A 17,469-nucleotide genomic window follows, 5' to 3' on the forward strand; every position below is an offset into this window, starting at 1 on the left:
GTGTCCCTCGTGGTGTGAGGACTGATGTCCATACGTTTAGATGGGAGAATTTTAACGTGGATGTGACAATCGACAAGCTAGAAGGATGAATTTTGACTACACCAGCCAGAATATAGCATGAGCTTATAGTACGGCAACTTGGTAAGAACTTTAAACTCTTATTCACTAAGGAAGTGATACATCCTAGACGTCGAGTTATCAGCAGCAGCTGTAAACGTGGGCTAGGAAAGGATGGACAATCTCTTCAGAACGACAGGGTACCACAACGTAGCCATTCTACCACACAACGACGGTACTACAACGTACCCATTCTACCACAAGACATATTCTTCAAAGGACAAGATCTCTGTTGAGCAACCCAGCCTTCCATCTATGACCTATCTATCGAAGCGCAGCTCAGAGTAAATATTTCTTGCATTTTCCTTTTCCAAATAGGCGGTTATTTAGAATGCATAAGATAAACCCAACCCGCTTTCTTTGTGTAACCATCCGTCATATCGGTTCTGTCCCCCAGGGACGTTTCCTTGTATGGCATAATTAGTAATCAATATATGATCCATCCTGTGTATATGTAATTCTGTGTGATTATTTAGGTATTTAGTAAATAAATAATAAAACCAAATGTTGTATTGCTGAATCAACTTGTTAGCCAGGGTTCGTGAAGATAACCAAGAATGTTACGACGTTCAGTTGAGACTGAATAAGGTGACGATTAATAATTGACTGCTATTGATATAAAAGATTACCAGGTCTTTAAGAGTTTATTTGGAAGACAACAGCTCCATAAACATTCTTCCGTGGTGCCCCGACTTTCTAGTTAATTACATTTACATGATTAGTTTAATCAGATAATATTAATTACAGATTAAGGATTTTATATAATAGCATGTCATATCACTTAATCCGGCATAGCAAAGACATGACATTAATGACGCCCCATGCGAGGAATCTAAAAAAGGATGATGCTTTCATTTTGATTCAGCCTATATAAAACTGAAGAGCAGATTACATACTACACCCAGTTTATTATACACATTATTGTAGACAGGAATTATTGGTGGTGTGTGTATTCTGAAGACTGCCTCCGTGTTGTTCTCTGACGTAGCCAGTGGGTAGCGTAAGCTATACATTTCTAGTACTCGGGCTGAGAAAGCTAATTATAGAAATTTGAGAAATAGAGCATTTGGCCAAACGAAGGGCTATTTCTGCCTCCGCGGGTAGGCTCGGTCATTATTAATTTCTCGAGCAAGGACAAAGAGCCAGCCGATTGAAATTGAGTAGATATTAGCTTGACCAGCGATAATTATCTCTCTCTCTTGCATTTCCACGCAAGTAGACCACGGTGCATTTCGTTGTTTGCTGAGCGTTCCGGTTAAAAATCGTCAAAATAACGGCGAAAAGGGTTTGAACATAATACGTTATAAGTCAAACCTTTCCCTTGCTGAAGGGGATCCGATGTTATGCCTGAAAGTGTACAAAGTAGGATTAGCTTGCACTAGATGCTAAGCTAACAAAGGGAAAACAGCCGTTTTGTTTTTCCTGTGTTACGTTGAAATTCTTCCGCCTTGCGCAAAGGAAGTCCAGCCCCGTGTACTTCCGTTTGATTTCAGCGTGTGCTATCAGTGGCCTCTGAAGAATTGCCAGTACATTCCTTTAAGAAGAATTATTCAGGTGACACTCAAGTGGTTTTAAGCTACATAGTAATTTGACAGAGGTAGTGATCTATCCATTGTTCAGCACAGCATTTGATAAAACAGGACCATGTTTGCAAAACAAATGGTTCTGAGCTTAATTGAATATCACACAGGTAAGCTAACAGATACCGAAATCAGGAATGCAGACAGGCTCTAAAGACCTCTATATCTATATGACTGACTGTGTCGAACACGTGGATTTCCTTTCTTTTTCAGCTTCAGATCAATGCCTACTTCTTACTTAAAATGTTTGTTTTTAATAGATACTAGACCTGTGTCTGCCCCTGCTCCTGGACTTGTCTCTGTAGTCCGTCCTGCAGCCTGGTGGAATCTGTCTGCAGCCCTCCTATTATCCCTCCATATGAGGCCAGGGTAGTGTTGACACTGTGTAGTGAGGCAGTGCTGCCGTCCAGTAAACTCTGTAGGGACGCCTGGCTACTCTGCATGTCCTCTCCTGTGACCTGTAGCTGATTCAGCACAGCATGGTTAGTAGAGGCCCTCTGGGACACGTTGTCTAGCTGGCTCTGAAGCGTTTGGATGTCTGACTTAAAGGTTGAGATATCACTGCTGGCGTTGGCGGCCTTCTCCCCTGTCTGGTCATCTACATAGTCAACAACGACATCAACAACATCATCATCATCAACAACAACATAACAACATCATCAAAAATAACAACAATAGTCATAGAGTAACAACAGAATGTCACACTAGCTAACACACTGAAGACTCACCAAGCTTCTTCAAGTCTGTTTCCACCGCTGTGATCTTCCCACCATAGTTCTGCATCTCTTCTGTCACATTGTCCACTCGCTGGACCACTAGGACGAAAACAGCCAGCCAGTTAGTCAGTCAGTCAAGTAACCATTCAGCCAATTAGTCAGTAAGGAAACCAGTCAGCCAGCCAGTCAGTAAGTCAGGTAACCAGTCAGCCAATTCGTCAGTAAAGGAATCAGTCAGTCAGTTAGTCTGCCAGCAATTCAGCCAGCTAGCCAGTCAGCAGGTTAGCCAGCTAGTAAGTCAGCCACCCAGTTAGTCAGTCAGTCCGTCATGTAACCAGTCAGCCAGTTAGTCAGTAAGGGAACCAGTAAGACAGCCAGTCAGCCAGACAGTCAGCCAGGTAACCAGTCAGTCAGTCAGGTAACCAGTCAGTCAGTCAGGTAACCAGTCAGTCAGTCAGTCAGTCAGTCAGGTAACCAGTCAGTCAGTCAGTCAGTCAGGTAACTAGTCAGTCAGTCAGTCAGTAAGGTAACCAGCCAGTCAGTCAGTCAGTCAGTCATTCTGTCATCCTGCCAGGTATCCAGTACACCATCCCTCCACTAGTTAGTCAGTCAGGTAACCTGTCAGTCAGTCAGTCAGGTAATCAGTCAGTCAGTCAGTCAGTAAGGTAACCAGCCAGTCAGTCAGTCAGTCATTCTGTCATCCTGCCAGGTATCCAGTACAACATCCCTCCACTAGTCAGTCAGTAGGGTTGAATGACAGGAACCCGGTTACAGATTTACCTAGATTTATGGACCCGTTTGGCTGTTGGTAGAACATGGCACTTGCAACACTAAGGTTGTGGGTTAGATTCCCACGGGGTTCACAATGCAGGTAGACCTATTATCTCATCATGGTAAAATCTTTTCTTGTGACAGGTAGTCCCTACATTTGCTGCAGCATACAGTAGACTATGCTACAGTAATATAAGAACCAAATGAGTGTCTAATTTACACATATCCATCTGGTTTTCAGGTGTTACCCTATTTGTTATTGTAAATAATTGCGCCTGCAGAGTTTTAAAACGGCCTATTACTTGAATATTGTTGCATTACATCAGTGCACGCACAAGCATTCTCTCTGAGTCAATTCCACATCTACTAAGCTATATGTTTTTTAAAACATGTCACTACAAGGAACAACAGGTAGTCCCCCAAAAAAATCTAAAGGAAGTTTGTTCTGAAGTGTTTGTCCTATAGCTGACAAATATAAGATCAACAAACGTGTTATTTTTCTTCTATGTATTTAACCCCATGTAAACAGTCTCCATATATAGTTCCATACATTTTTTCAACTGGTACCGGGGGACCTTGTGAGGCCTGTGGTGGAGTCTTGTGAGGCCTGTGGGCATCCTAGAGCCAAACATGTACATGTTCGTGAGAGTCTCATCTTTGCAGAGGCGTCATATTAGTGTGTAGTCCAAATGATTTGGGCGGTACATTCAGAAGTTGGCAGATTGGCTGTATCAACTTCAGATGACTCTCCTGACACTTGTGGAGGTCGTAGAGCAAAACAGTCCAAGGACAGCACAGATAGAGTGTACATGTACTGTAGTGTCCCTGTAGTGGACTATTCATTTAAGCCCTTTAACTGCATGTCCAATTCGTGACGGTAAATGACAATTGTAATATATTGCTTTTGGGCAGTGTCCATTGGCCATATTATATATTGCCAGTGCTAACATTTCATACTGCAAATGTCTAATGGACACTGTCCATTTCCAATGTATTTAAGCAGTTATTTACCATCACCAAATAGACAGGCTGAAATCAACACCAACGAGTGAGGGAGAGAAAAAAATAGCTCTGCTAGTCTGTCCCGAGTTCAATGAGCCCAACAATTGGGCATTTCAGCAATGTAACAGCATGTCCAATTTGTGATAGTAAATGCCCATTGTAATATATGGTTAATCGAAAGTGTCCATTACACATACAATATGTTGCCAACATGTTATACGACATTGGACAGTCTCCAATGTCAATATATATAAATAGGGATTTCCCACAGTGTCCATTGCACATATAGTATATTGCCAGCGCCAGCATATTATACTGCATTGAACAGTGTCGATTTTCAATATATTTGAAAAGGGATTTCCAGTGGAAATATCCTGAATTGGGCAGGCCATATCTCAGTGCTAGAACATAGCAGTTCAGTTGGATTGTTGGTTCACTACTTTGAAATGAAAATTCTGACTTCCAATACTCAAACATGGCAAATAGACCTTCTAGGCTGATTTGGGACTTAACATACTGATATATACCATTTGGTCATTATAAAGGCCATTTGGACATGGTTTGTTGACTTTGGAGTTTGGAACCTGACTTTCTGTGATCATATGTGGCAAATGAACATGACATCCTGATTTGGTACTTTCAATACTTACATGTAGCATTTGGATGTTAAATATGCCATTTGGACATGTTTCACTGACTTTTGGGTTTGGAACCTGACTTCCTATGATCATATGTAAAAGTGGAACTTTCGCGCATTTGGGGTATTATATGCTTGATACAGACATAACATAGGCCTTATGGACAAAATCACATAAAATAAGACAAAAATATATCCATATGGTTTGTTAGTAATAGATAATTTACAAACAATTAGAAAAAAACTGAAAAAATACTTTTTACGATGGTTTTGATATTTGTAATTTCAACATTGAGATGTGAATTTCTGTCAATCTGCGATATGGTTTCTGACGGTAGAGCGCACGCGCCATCTATAAGATTTTTGGTTTATTACATGGTCCATTAGGCATCTGCAATTTCCAACATGTTTTGGATGATCTGCCATTGAAATTGGAGGTATTTGCTTTTGTGTATATTGTTTGTCCAATGGTAATGTTGTCTCACTGATGTAGTGTTGTGTAAAGGTTAGTCTGGTCCATGTTGTCTCAGGGATGTAGTGTTGTGTTAGTCAGGTCCATGTTGTCTCACTGATGTAGTGTTGTGTTAGTCGGGTCCATGTTGTCTCAGTGATGTAGTGTTGTGTAAAGGTTAGTCAGGTCCATGTTGTCTCATTGATGTAGTATTGTGTTAGTCAGGTCCATGTTTTCTCAGTGATGTAGTGTTGTGTACAGGTTAGTCAGGTCCATGTTGTCTCAGTGATGTAATGTTGTGTTAGTCTGGTCTATGTTGTCTCAGTGATGTAATGTTGTGTTAGTCAGGTCCATGTCGTCTCAGTGATGTAATGTTGTGTTAGTCTGGTCCATGTTGTCTCAGTGATGTAGTGTTGTGTTAGTCTGGCCCATGTTGTCTCAGTGATGTAGTGTTGGGTTAGTCTGGTCCATGTTGTCTCAGTGATGTAGTGTTGTGTTAGTCTGGTCTATGTTGTCTCATTGATGTAATGTTGTGTTAGTCTGGTCCATGTTGTCTCAGTGATGTAATGTTGTGTTAGTCAGGTCCATGTTGTCTCAGGGATGTAGTGTTGTGTTAGTCAGGTCCATGTTGTCTCAGTGATGTAGTGTTGTGTTAGTCAGGTCCATGTTGTCTCAGTGATGTAGTGTTGTGTTAGTCAGGTCCATGTTGTCTCAGTGATGTAGTGTTGTGTTAGTCAGGTCCATGTTGTCTCAGTGATGTAATGTTGTGTTAGTCAGGTCCATGTTGTCTCAGTGATGTAGTGTTGTGTTAGTCAGGTCCATGTTGTCTCATTGATGTAGTGTTGTGTTAGTCTGGTCCATGTTGTCTCAGTGATGTAGTGTTGTGTTAGTGAGGTCCATGTTGTCTCAGTGATGAAGTGTTGTGTTAGTGAGGTCCATGTTGTCTCAGTGATGAAGTGTTGTGTTAGTCAGGTCCATGTTGTCTCAGTGATGTAGTGTTGTGTTAGTCAGGTCCATGTTGTCTCAGTGATGTAGTGTTGTGTTAGTCAGGTCCATGTTGTCTCAGTGATGTAGTGTTGTGTTAGTCAGGTCCATGTTGTCTCAGTGATGTAGTGTTGTGTTAGTCAGGTCCATGTTGTCACAGTGATGTAGTGTTGTGTAAAGGTTAGTCTGATCCATGTTGTCTCAGTGATGTAATGTTGTGTTTTTCTGGTCCACGTTGTCTCATTGATGTAGTGTTGTGTTAGTCTGGTCCATGTTGTCTCACTGATGTAGTGTTGTGTTAGTCAGGTCCATGTTGTCTCAGTGATGTAGTGTTGTGTTAGTCTGGTCCATGTTGTCTCAGTGATGTAATGTTGTGTTAGTCTGGTCTATGTTCTCTCAGTGATGTAATGTTGTGTTAGTCAGGTCCATGTCATCTCGGTGATGTAGTGTTGTGTTAGTCAGGTCCATGTTGTCTCAGTGATGTAGTGTTGTGTTAGTCTGGTCCATGTTGTCTCAGTGATGTAATGTTGTGTTAGTCAGGTCCATGTTGTCTCAGTGATGTAGTGTTGTGTTAGTCAGGTCCATGTTGTCTCAGTGATGTAGTGTTGTGTTAGTCTGATTAATGTTGTCTAGGTGATGTAGTGTGTTGTTAGTCAGGTCCATGTTGTCTCAGTGATGTAGTGTTGTGTTAGTCTGGTCCATGTTGTCTCACTGATGTAGTGTTGTGTTAGTCAGGTCCATGTCGTCTCAGTGATGTAATGTTGTGTTAGTCTGGTCCATGTTGTCTCAGTGATGTAGTGTTGTGATAGTCTGGCCCATGTTGTCTCAGTGATGTAGTGTTGTGTTAGTCAGGTCCATGTTGTCTCAGTGATGTAGTGTTGTGTTAGTCAGGTCCATGTTGTCTCATTGATGTAGTGTTGTGTTAGTCTGGTCCATGTTGTCTCAGTGATGTAGTGTTGGGTTAGTCTGGTCCATGTTGTCTCAGAGATGTAGTGTTGTGTTAGTCAGGTCCATGTTGTCTCAGTGATGTAGTGTTGTGTTAGTCTGGTCCATGTTGTCTCATTGATGTAATGTTGTGTTAGTCTGGTCCATGTTGTCTCAGTGATGTAATGTTGTGTTAGTCCGGTCCATGTTGTCTCAGGGATGTAGTGTTGTGTTAGTCAGGTCCATGTTGTCTCAGTGATGTAGTGTTGTGTTAGTCAGGTCCATGTTGTCTCAGTGATGTAGTGTTGTGTTAGTCAGGTCCATGTTGTCTCAGTGATGTAGTGTTGTGTTAGTCAGGTCAATGTTGTCACAGTGATGTAGTGTTGTGTAAAGGTTAGTCTGATCCATGTTGTCTCAGTGATGTAATGTTGTGTTTTTCTGGTCCACGTTGTCTCATTGATGTAGTGTTGTGTTAGTCTGGTCCATGTTGTCTCACTGATGTAGTGTTGTGTTAGTCAGGTCCATGTTGTCTCAGTGATGTAGTGTTGTGTTAGTCAGGTCCATGTTGTCTCAGTGATGTAGTGTTGTGTTAGTCTGGTCCATGTTGTCTCAGTGATGTAGTGTTGGGTTAGTCTGGTCCATGTTGTCTCAGAGATGGAGTGTTGTGTTAGTCAGGTCCATGTTGTCTCAGTGATGTAGTGTTGTGTTAGTCTGGTCCATGTTGTCTCATTGATGTAATGTTGTGTTAGTCTGGTCCATGTTGTCTCAGTGATGTAATGTTGTGTTAGTCCGGTCCATGTTGTCTCAGGGATGTAGTGTTGTGTTAGTCAGGTCCATGTTGTCTCAGTGATGTAGTGTTGTGTTAGTCAGGTCCATGTTGTCTCAGTGATGTAGTGTTGTGTTAGTCAGGTCCATGTTGTCTCAGTGATGTAGTGTTGTGTTAGTCAGGTCAATGTTGTCACAGTGATGTAGTGTTGTGTAAAGGTTAGTCTGATCCATGTTGTCTCAGTGATGTAATGTTGTGTTTTTCTGGTCCACGTTGTCTCATTGATGTAGTGTTGTGTTAGTCTGGTCCATGTTGTCTCAGTGATGTAATGTTGTGTTAGTCTGGTCTATGTTCTCTCAGTGATGTAATGTTGTGTTAGTCAGGTCCATGTCATCTCGGTGATGTAGTGTTGTGTTAGTCAGGTCCATGTTGTCTCAGTGATGTAGTGTTGTGTTAGTCTGGTCCATGTTGTCTCAGTGATGTAATGTTGTGTTAGTCAGGTCCATGTTGTCTCATTGATGTAATGTTGTGTTAGTCTGGTCCATGTTGTCTCAGTGATGTAATGTTGTGTTAGTCCGGTCCATGTTGTCTCAGGGATGTAGTGTTGTGTTAGTCAGGTCCATGTTGTCTCAGTGATGTAGTGTTGTGTTAGTCAGGTCCATGTTGTCTCAGTGATGTAGTGTTGTGTTAGTCAGGTCCATGTTGTCTCAGTGATGTAGTGTTGTGTTAGTCAGGTCAATGTTGTCACAGTGATGTAGTGTTGTGTAAAGGTTAGTCTGATCCATGTTGTCTCAGTGATGTAATGTTGTGTTTTTCTGGTCCACGTTGTCTCATTGATGTAGTGTTGTGTTAGTCTGGTCCATGTTGTCTCACTGATGTAGTGTTGTGTTAGTCAGGTCCATGTTGTCTCAGTGATGTAGTGTTGTGTTAGTCTGGTCCATGTTGTCTCAGTGATGTAATGTTGTGTTAGTCTGGTCTATGTTCTCTCAGTGATGTAATGTTGTGTTAGTCAGGTCCATGTCATCTCGGTGATGTAGTGTTGTGTTAGTCAGGTCCATGTTGTCTCAGTGATGTAGTGTTGTGTTAGTCTGGTCCATGTTGTCTCAGTGATGTAATGTTGTGTTAGTCAGGTCCATGTTGTCTCAGTGATGTAGTGTTGTGTTAGTCAGGTCCATGTTGTCTCAGTGATGTAGTGTTGTGTTAGTCTGATTAATGTTGTCTAGGTGATGTAGTGTGTTGTTAGTCAGGTCCATGTTGTCTCAGTGATGTAGTGTTGTGTTAGTCTGGTCCATGTTGTCTCACTGATGTAGTGTTGTGTTAGTCAGGTCCATGTCGTCTCAGTGATGTAATGTTGTGTTAGTCTGGTCCATGTTGTCTCAGTGATGTAGTGTTGTGTTAGTCTGGCCCATGTTGTCTCAGTGATGTAGTGTTGTGTTAGTCAGGTCCATGTTGTCTCAGTGATGTAGTGTTGTGTTAGTCAGGTCCATGTTGTCTCATTGATGTAGTGTTGTGTTAGTCTGGTCCATGTTGTCTCAGTGATGTAGTGTTGGGTTAGTCTGGTCCATGTTGTCTCAGAGATGTAGTGTTGTGTTAGTCAGGTCCATGTTGTCTCAGTGATGTAGTGTTGTGTTAGTCTGGTCCATGTTGTCTCATTGATGTAATGTTGTGTTAGTCTGGTCCATGTTGTCTCAGTGATGTAATGTTGTGTTAGTCAGGTCCATGTTGTCTCAGGGATGTAGTGTTGTGTTAGTCAGGTCCATGTTGTCTCAGTGATGTAGTGTTGTGTTAGTCAGGTCCATGTTGTCTCAGTGATGTAGTGTTGTGTTAGTCAGGTCCATGTTGTCTCAGTGATGTAATGTTGTGTTAGTCAGGTCCATGTTGTCTCAGTGATGTAGTGTTTTGTTAGTCAGGTCCATGTTGTCTCAGTGATGTAGTGTTGAGTTAGTCTGGTCCATGTTGTCTCAGTGATGTAGTGTATTGTTAGTCAGGTCCATGTTTCTCAGTGTTGTAGTGTTGTGTTAGTCAGGTCCATGTTGTCTCATTGATGTAGTGTTGTGTTAGTCTGGTCCATGTTGTCTCAGTGATGTAGTGTTGTGTTAGTGAGGTCCATGTTGTCTCAGTGATGAAGTGTTGTGTTAGTGAGGTCCATGTTGTCTCAGTGATGAAGTGTTGTGTTAGTCAGGTCCATGTTGTCTCAATGATGTAATGTTGTGTTAGTCAGGTCCATGTTGTCTCAGTGATGTAGTGTTGTGTTAGTCAGGTCCATGTTGTCTCAGTGATGTAGTGTTGTGTTAGTCATGTCCATGTTGTCTCAGTGATGTAGTGTTGTGTTAGTCAGGTCCATGTTGTCACAGTGATGTAGTGTTGTTTAAAGGTTAGTCTGATCCATGTTGTCTCAGTGATGTAATGTTGTGTTTTTCTGGTCCACGTTGTCTCATTGATGTAGTGTTGTGTTAGTCTGGTCCATGTTGTCTCACTGATGTAGTGTTGTGTTAGTCAGGTCCATGTTGTCTCAGTGATGTAGTGTTGTGTTAGTCTGGTCCATGTTGTCTCAGTGATGTAATGTTGTGTTAGTCTGGTCTATGTTCTCTCAGTGATGTAATGTTGTGTTAGTCAGGTCCATGTCATCTCGGTGATGTAGTGTTGTGTTAGTCAGGTCCATGTTGTCTCAGTGATGTAGTGTTGTGTTAGTCTGGTCCATGTTGTCTCAGTGATGTAATGTTGTGTTAGTCAGGTCCATGTTGTCTCAGTGATGTAGTGTTGTGTTAGTCAGGTCCATGTTGTCTCAGTGATGTAGTGTTGTGTTAGTCTGATTAATGTTGTCTCGGTGATGTAGTGTGTTGTTAGTCAGGTCCATGTTGTCTCAGTGATGTAGTGTTGTGTTAGTCAGGTCCATGTTGTCTCAGTGATGTAGTGTTGGGTTCGTCTGGTCCATGTTGTCTCAGAGATGTAGTGTTGTGTGAGTCAGGTCCATGTTGTCTCAGTGATGTAGTGTTGTGTTTGTCAGGTCCATGTTGTCTCAGTGATGTAGTGTTGTGTTAGACTGGTCCATGTTGTCTCATTGATGTAAAGTTGTGTTAGTCTGGTCCATGTTGTCTCAGTGATGTAATGTTGTGTTAGTCAGGTCCATGTTGTCTCAGTGATGTAGTGTTGTTTTAATAAGGTCCATGTTGTCTCTGTGATGTAGTGTTGTGTTAGTCAGGTCCATGTTGTCTCAGTGATGTAGTGTTGTGTTAGTCAGGTCCATGTTGTCTCAATGATGTAGTGTTTTGTTAGTCAGGTCCATGTTGTCTCAGTGATGTAATGTTGTGTTAGTCAGGTCCATGTTGTCTCAGTGATGTAGTGTTGTGTTAGTCAGGTCCATGTTGTCTCACTGATGTAGTGTTGTGTTAGTCTGGTCCATGTTGTCTCAGTGTAGTAGTGTATTATTTGTCAGGTCCATGTTTCTCAGTGTTGTAGTGTTGTGTTAGTCAGGTCCATGTTGTCTCAGTGATGTAGTGTTGTGTTAATAAGGTCCATGTTGTCTCTGTGATGTAGTGTTGTGTTAGTCAGGTCCATGTTGTCTCAGTGATGTAGTGTTGTGTTAGTCAGGTCCATGTTGTCTCACTGATGTAGTGTTGTGTTAGTCAGGTCCATGTCGTCTCAGTGATGTAATGTTGTGTTAGTCTGGTCCATGTTGTCTCAGTGATGTAGTGTTGTGTTAGTCTGGCCCATGTTGTCTCAGTGATGTAGTGTTGTGTTAGTCAGGTCCATGTTGTCTCAGTGATGTAGTGTTGTGTTAGTCAGGTCCATGTTGTCTCATTGATGTAGTGTTGTGTTAGTCTGGTCCATGTTGTCTCAGTGATGTAGTGTTGGGTTAGTCTGGTCCATGTTGTCTCAGAGATGTAGTGTTGTGTTAGTCAGGTCCATGTTGTCTCAGTGATGTAGTGTTGTGTTAGTCTGGTCCATGTTGTCTCATTGATGTAATGTTGTGTTAGTCTGGTCCATGTTGTCTCAGTGATGTAATGTTGTGTTAGTCAGGTCCATGTTGTCTCAGGGATGTAGTGTTGTGTTAGTCAGGTCCATGTTGTCTCAGTGATGTAGTGTTGTGTTAGTCAGGTCCATGTTGTCTCAGTGATGTAGTGTTGTGTTAGTCAGGTCCATGTTGTCTCAGTGATGTAGTGTTGTGTTAGTCAGGTCCATGTTGTCTCAGTGATGTAATGTTGTGTTAGTCAGGTCCATGTTGTCTCAGTGATGTAGTGTTTTGTTAGTCAGGTCCATGTTGTCTCAGTGATGTAGTGTATTGTTAGTCAGGTCCATGTTTCTCAGTGTTGTAGTGTTGTGTTAGTCAGGTCCATGTTGTCTCATTGATGTAGTGTTGTGTTAGTCTGGTCCATGTTGTCTCAGTGATGTAGTGTTGTGTTAGTGAGGTCCATGTTGTCTCAGTGATGAAGTGTTGTGTTAGTGAGGTCCATGTTGTCTCAGTGATGAAGTGTTGTGTTAGTCAGGTCCATGTTGTCTCAGTGATGTAGTGTTGTGTTAGTCAGGTCCATGTTGTCTCAGTGATGTAGTGTTGTGTTAGTCAGGTCCATGTTGTCTCAGTGATGTAGTGTTGTGTTAGTCTGGTCCATGTTGTCTCAGTGATGTAATGTTGTGTTAGTCTGGTCTATGTTCTCTCAGTGATGTAATGTTGTGTTAGTCAGGTCCATGTCATCTCGGTGATGTAGTGTTGTGTTAGTCAGGTCCATGTTGTCTCAGTGATGTAGTGTTGTGTTAGTCTGGTCCATGTTGTCTCAGTGATGTAATGTTGTGTTAGTCAGGTCCATGTTGTCTCAGTTATGTAGTGTTGTGTTAGTCAGGTCCATGTTGTCTCAGTGATGTAGTGTTGTGTTAGTCTGATTAATGTTGTCTAGGTGATGTAGTGTGTTGTTAGTCAGGTCCATGTTGTCTCAGTGATGTAGTGTTGTGTTAGTCTGGTCCATGTTGTCTCACTGATGTAGTGTTGTGTTAGTCAGGTCCATGTCGTCTCAGTGATGTAATGTTGTGTTAGTCTGGTCCATGTTGTCTCAGTGATGTAATGTTGTGTTAGTCAGGTCCATGTTGTCTCAGTGATGTAGTGTTGTGTTAGTCAGGTCCATGTTGTCTCACTGATGTAGTGTTGTGTTAGTCTGGTCCATGTTGTCTCAGTGTAGTAGTGTATTGTTAGTCAGGTCCATGTTTCTCAGTGTTGTAGTGTTGTGTTAGTCAGGTCCATGTTGTCTCAGTGATGTAGTGTTGTGTTAATAAGGTCCATGTTGTCTCTGTGATGTAGTGTTGTGTTAGTCAGGTCCATGTTGTCTCAGTGATGTAGTGTTGTGTTAGTCAGGTCCATGTTGTCTCACTGATGTAGTGTTGTGTTAGTCAGGTCCATGTCGTCTCAGTGATGTAATGTTGTGTTAGTCTGGTCCATGTTGTCTCAGTGATGTAGTGTTGTGTTAGTCTGGCCCATGTTGTCTCAGTGATGTAGTGTTGTGTTAGTCAGGTCCATGTTGTCTCAGTGATGTAGTGTTGTGTTAGTCAGGTCCATGTTGTCTCATTGATGTAGTGTTGTGTTAGTCTGGTCCATGTTGTCTCAGTGATGTAGTGTTGGGTTAGTCTGGTCCATGTTGTCTCAGAGATGTAGAGTTGTGTTAGTCAGGTCCATGTTGTCTCAGTGATGTAGTGTTGTGTTAGTCTGGTCCATGTTGTCTCATTGATGTAATGTTGTGTTAGTCAGGTCCATGTCGTCTCAGTGATGTAATGTTGTGTTAGTCTGGTCCATGTTGTCTCAGTGATGTAGTGTTGTGTTAGTCTGGCCCATGTTGTCTCAGTGATGTAGTGTTGTGTTAGTCAGGTCCATGTTGTCTCAGTGATGTAGTGTTGTGTTAGTCAGGTCCATGTTGTCTCAGTGATGTAATGTTGTGTTAGTCAGGTCCATGTTGTCTCAGTGATGTAGTGTTTTGTTAGTCAGGTCCATGTTGTCTCAGTGATGTAGTGTTGAGTTAGTCTGGTCCATGTTGTCTCAGTGATGTAGTGTATTGTTAGTCAGGTCCATGTTTCTCAGTGTTGTAGTGTTGTGTTAGTCAGGTCCATGTTGTCTCATTGATGTAGTGTTGTGTTAGTCTGGTCCATGTTGTCTCAGTGATGTAGTGTTGTGTTAGTGAGGTCCATGTTGTCTCAGTGATGAAGTGTTGTGTTAGTGAGGTCCATGTTGTCTCAGTGATGAAGTGTTGTGTTAGTCAGGTCCATGTTGTCTCAGTGATGTAGTGTTGTGTTAGTCAGTTCCATGTTGTCTCTGTGATGTAGTGTTGTGTTAGTCAGGTCCATGTTGTCTCAATGATGTAGTGTTGTGTTAGCCTGGTCCATGTTGTCTCAGTGATGTAATGTTGTGTTAGTCAGGTCCATGTTGTCTCAGTGATGTAGTGTTGTGTTAGTCTGGTCCATGTTGTCTCAGTGATGTAATGTTGTGTTAGTCTGGTCTATGTTCTCTCAGTGATGTAATGTTGTGTTAGTCAGGTCCATGTCATCTCGGTGATGTAGTGTTGTGTTAGTCAGGTCCATGTTGTCTCAGTGATGTAGTGTTGTGTTAGTCTGGTCCATGTTGTCTCAGTGATGTAATGTTGTGTTAGTCAGGTCCATGTTGTCTCAGTGATGTAGTGTTGTGTTAGTCAGGTCCATGTTGTCTCAGTGATGTAGTGTTGTGTTAGTCTGATTAATGTTGTCTAGGTGATGTAGTGTGTTGTTAGTCAGGTCCATGTTGTCTCAGTGATGTAGTGTTGTGTTAGTCTGGTCCATGTTGTCTCACTGATGTAGTGTTGTGTTAGTCAGGTCCATGTCGTCTCAGTGATGTAATGTTGTGTTAGTCTGGTCCATGTTGTCTCAGTGATGTAGTGTTGTGTTAGTCAGGCCCATGTTGTCTCAGTGATGTAGTGTTGTGTTAGTCAGGTCCATGTTGTCTCAGTGATGTAGTGTTGTGTTAGTCAGGTCCATGTTGTCTCATTGATGTAGTGTTGTGTTAGTCTGGTCTATGTTGTCTCAGTGATGTAGTGTTGGGTTAGTCTGGTCCATGTTGTCTCAGAGATGTAGTGTTGTGTTAGTCAGGTCCATGTTGTCTCAGTGATGTAGTGTTGTGTTAGTCTGGTCCATGTTGTCTCATTGATGTAATGTTGTGTTAGTCTGGTCCATGTTGTCTCATTGATGTAATGTTGTGTTAGTCAGGTCCATGTTGTCTCAGGGATGTAGTGTTGTGTTAGTCAGGTCCATGTTGTCTCAGTGATGTAGTGTTGTGTTAGTCAGGTCCATGTTGTCTCAGTGATGTAGTGTTGTGTTAGTCAGGTCCATGTTGTCTCAGTGATGTAATGTTGTGTTAGTCAGGTCCATGTTGTCTCAGTGATGTAGTGTTTTGTTAGTCAGGTCCATGTTGTCTCAGTGATGTAGTGTTGAGTTAGTCTGGTCCATGTTGTCTCAGTGATGTAGTGTATTGTTAGTCAGGTCCATGTTTCTCAGTGTTGTAGTGTTGTGTTAGTCAGGTCCATGTTGTCTCATTGATGTAGTGTTGTGTTAGTCTGGTCCATGTTGTCTCAGTGATGTAGTGTTGTGTTAGTGAGGTCCATGTTGTCTCAGTGATGAAGTGTTGTGTTAGTGAGGTCCATGTTGTCTCAGTGATGAAGTGTTGTGTTAGTCAGGTCCATGTTGTCTCAGTGATGTAGTGTTGTGTTAGTCAGGTCCATGTTGTCTCAGTGATGTAGTGTTGTGTTAGTCAGGTCCATGTTGTCTCAGTGATGTAGTGTTGTGTTAGTCAGGTCCATGTTGTCTCAGTGATGTAGTGTTGTGTTAGTCAGGTCCATGTTGTCACAGTGATGTAGTGTTGTGTAAAGGTTAGTCTGATCCATGTTGTCTCAGTGATGTAATGTTGTGTTTTTCTGGTCCACGTTGTCTCATTGATGTAGTGTTGTGTTAGTCTGGTCCATGTTGTCTCACTGATGTAGTGTTGTGTTAGTCAGGTCCATGTTGTCTCAGTGATGTAGTGTTGTGTTAGTCTGGTCCATGTTGTCTCAGTGATGTAATGTTGTGTTAGTCTGGTCTATGTTCTCTCAGTGATGTAATGTTGTGTTAGTCAGGTCCATGTCATCTCGGTGATGTAGTGTTGTGTTAGTCAGGTCCATGTTGTCTCAGTGATGTAGTGTTGTGTTAGTCTGGTCCATGTTGTCTCAGTGATGTAATGTTGTGTTAGTCAGGTCCATGTTGTCTCAGTGATGTAGTGTTGTGTTAGTCAGGTCCATGTTGTCTCAGTGATGTAGTGTTGTGTTAGTCTGATTAATGTTGTATCGGTGATGTAGTGTGTTGTTAGTCAGGTCCATGTTGTCTCAGTGATGTAGTGTTGTGTTAGTCAGGTCCATGTTGTCTCAGTGATGTAGTGTTGGGTTAGTCTGGTCCATGTTGTCTCAGAGATGTAGTGTTGTGTGAGTCAGGTCCATGTTGTCTCAGTGATGTAGTGTTGTGTTAGTCAGGTCCATGTTGTCTCAGTGATGTAGTGTTGTGTTAGTCTGGTCCATGTTGTCTCATTGATGTAATGTTGTGTTAGTCTGGTCCATGTTGTCTCAGTATTGTAATGTTGTGTTAGTCAGGTCCATGTTGTCTCAGTGATGTAGTGTTGTGTTAATAAGGTCCATGTTGTCTCTGTGATGTAGTGTTGTGTTAGTCAGGTCCATGTTGTCTCAGTGATGTAGTGTTGTGTTAGTCAGGTCCATGTTGTCTCAATGATGTAGTGTTGTGTTAGTCAGGTCCATGTTGTCTCAGTGATGTAATGTTGTGTTAGGCAGGTCCATGTTGTCTCAGTGATGTAGTGTTGTGTTAGTCAGGTCCATGTTGTCTCACTGATGTAGTGTTGTGTTAGTCTGGTCCATGTTGTCTCAGTGTAGTAGTGTATTGTTAGTCAGGTCCATGTTTCTCAGTGTTGTAGTGTTGTGTTAGTCAGGTCCATGTTGTCTCAGTGATGTAGTGTTGTGTTAATAAGGTCCATGTTGTCTCTGTGATGTAGTGTTGTGTTAGTCAGGTCCATGTTGTCTCAGTGATGTAGTGTTGTGTTAGTCAGGTCCATGTTGTCACAGTGATGTAGTGTTGTGTAAAGGTTAGTCTGATCCATGTTGTCTCAGTGATGTAATGTTGTGTTTTTCTGGTCCACGTTGTCTCATTGATGTAGTGTTGTGTTAGTCTGGTCCATGTTGTCTCACTGATGTAGTGTTGTGTTAGTCAGGTCCATGTTGTCTCAGTGATGTAGTGTTGTGTTAGTCTGGTCCATGTTGTCTCAGTGATGTAATGTTGTGTTAGTCTGGTCTATGTTCTCTCAGTGATGTAATGTTGTGTTAGTCAGGTCCATGTCATCTCGGTGATGTAGTGTTGTGTTAGTCAGGTCCATGTTGTCTCAGTGATGTAGTGTTGTGTTAGTCTGGTCCATGTTGTCTCAGTGATGTAATGGTGTGTTAGTCAGGTCCATGTTGTCTCAGTGATGTAGTGTTGTGTTA

At 42.1% G+C, this 17,469-nt stretch overlaps 1 protein-coding gene across 2 annotated transcripts in view; it reads right to left on the bottom strand.

Moving 5' to 3' along the window:
- Positions 1-17,469, bottom strand: part of colec12 (collectin sub-family member 12) — a 130,439-nt gene that overhangs the window by 44,833 nt on the left and 68,137 nt on the right. For both annotated transcript variants that reach the window (XM_045694577.2, XM_045694579.2), the window contains exons 4-5: positions 2,426-2,512; positions 1,967-2,295 (exon numbers count right to left, since the gene is read on the bottom strand). In XM_045694577.2, the coding sequence (XP_045550533.2) occupies positions 1,967-2,295; positions 2,426-2,512 (416 nt within the window). The remainder of the gene's footprint in view (positions 1-1,966; positions 2,296-2,425; positions 2,513-17,469) is intronic.

Source organism: Salmo salar, chromosome 14 (assembly GCF_965601325.2).
Source record: "Salmo salar chromosome 14, fSalSal1, whole genome shotgun sequence".
Classification (NCBI taxonomy): Eukaryota; Metazoa; Chordata; class Actinopteri; order Salmoniformes; family Salmonidae; genus Salmo; species Salmo salar.